At 43.1% G+C, this 1,743-nt stretch overlaps 1 protein-coding gene across 1 annotated transcript in view; it reads right to left on the reverse strand.

The window, feature by feature from the left end:
- LUZP4 (leucine zipper protein 4) overlaps positions 1–1,743 on the reverse strand; it is a 62,836-nt gene that overhangs the window by 47,928 nt on the left and 13,165 nt on the right. Inside the window, exon 2 of the mRNA XM_077775168.1 lies at positions 668–729. Within this exon, the coding sequence (XP_077631294.1) occupies positions 668–680 (13 nt within the window). The 5' untranslated portion in view covers positions 681–729. The remainder of the gene's footprint in view (positions 1–667; positions 730–1,743) is intronic.

The following is a 1,743-nucleotide window of genomic DNA, read 5'->3' on the forward strand; positions in this document are numbered from 1 at the left end:
CCACGCTCTCCAATTTTGTAGCTTTTGTTTGTTTGTTTGTTTTTTGGCCTCCAAGATAACCATTAGCAATAGCCCTTACTTAAAACAAGGCTTCTCAGTGTACCCTGCCCAGTTTAAATTGAACTCAGTCTGGTTCCAAACCCAATCTGGTTTTTAAGTTGAACCCAGTCTGATCCTGGACTAAATCCAGATTTTTTTCTTAATATATATTTTTGAATTTTTTAATGTTTATTTTTGAGAGAGAGAGAGACAGACAGAGCGCGAGCAGGGAAGGACAGGGAAGGAGACACAAAATCTGAAGCAGGTTCAAGGCTCCAAGTGATCGGCACAGAGCCCGACACAGGGCTTGAGCTCATGAATGGCGAGATCACGACCTGGGCCAAAGTCGGATGCTCAACCGACTGAGCCACCCAGGCGCCCCAAATATCCCGATTTTAAGTTGGGCCTGGTTCAACTCAAGACCCAATCTGGTAACCACAATCAGTTCCCAGCCTGAAGTTTGGGAGGTTAGGGAGAGAATTCAGAGAGGGATTCCAAACAAATGGAGGAACTGTGGAAAGTCACTTAGATGGGGAGCTCCATGCAAGAGAACAGAATGAAGGAGAACTTACCCGAGGCCCTCAGAAATAGCAAGAAAAAAACTTGAAAGGATTTTCAGGTATCATACCTTTGACTTTCATTGTCTCTGAAGTTGTTGGAAGTCTCCTTCGGCACTGGCTGCCACCAAATCTGTTAAACAACAAAACTCAACTAAGTAAATTTAAAGATAAAGTTGGTTTATTCAACAATTCATGAATAAGGCAATATCCCATCTAGCAAATAGAAAGGAGCTCTGAAGAGCTGTAGAAAAAGAAAGGTTTTTATTTATTATTTTTTTTTTTAAAAGAAAGGTTTTTAAAGGCAGAATGGGGGAAATAAATGGCAGCTTATTAGCAAAGAGTGCATTGTTTCAGGTAAGGTTGTCTTCCAAAGAGGGATGGAAAGTTTTTGTCAGGCAGATTTATTCATCAGTGTTGACCAGGTCATTCCAGGTTGATTGGTTAAAGGTTACACTCCCAGGAGAGGCTGAAACTGCAATGAGATTAGGCAGTAAGTCTTAGTTCGCTGCCATGAGGTGCAGCATCAGTGACTCCATTTTGGATTGCGTATCTTGTAGCCAGGGCATAGGGGTGCAAGAGCATGTGGTTTGCAGGACCCAACACAGACTGACTTTGGACACTCGCCACTGACAAAACCCGGAGGCAGACAGACGAGTGGTGGTGAAACCAGAAAGGAATTTATTTCAGTGAGGCCAACACCGGGAAGATGGTGGACTAACCGCTCAAAGACTGTCTCCTAAGTGCTGAAAATACTTCTAGATTTATATAAAGGAAATGGGGGACAAAGGTTGGTGGGTACAGGCAGGTGGGCAGTAAAGGTCAGGTCAATCATTGTCTGAGGGACAGTCATGAATGGGGTCTCCCTGGCTCAGGGCAGTCCTCAGTGCTGGAGGGGGTAGTTTGGGTTCCCATCAGGGGATGCTATGCCCACAGGGTCGTATGTCTGTGTTAGAGATAAACTGGAAAGAAGAACTTAATCAATTAGAAAGTTTGAGGACACAATGGAAGTAATCCTCTGTCGATCCCTTTTTTTACCACCAGGTTATGTCTTTTTGAACATAGTGTAATTTATTGTTCGGTAGGTAATTAGCTGATCCTTGAGTAACTAAATATATGTTCCAGCAATATTTAAGGCAAGAGTAAG

Source organism: Crocuta crocuta, unplaced genomic scaffold (assembly GCF_008692635.1).
Source record: "Crocuta crocuta isolate KB4526 unplaced genomic scaffold, BGI_CrCroc_1.0 scaffold531, whole genome shotgun sequence".
NCBI classification, from domain to species: Eukaryota; Metazoa; Chordata; class Mammalia; order Carnivora; family Hyaenidae; genus Crocuta; species Crocuta crocuta.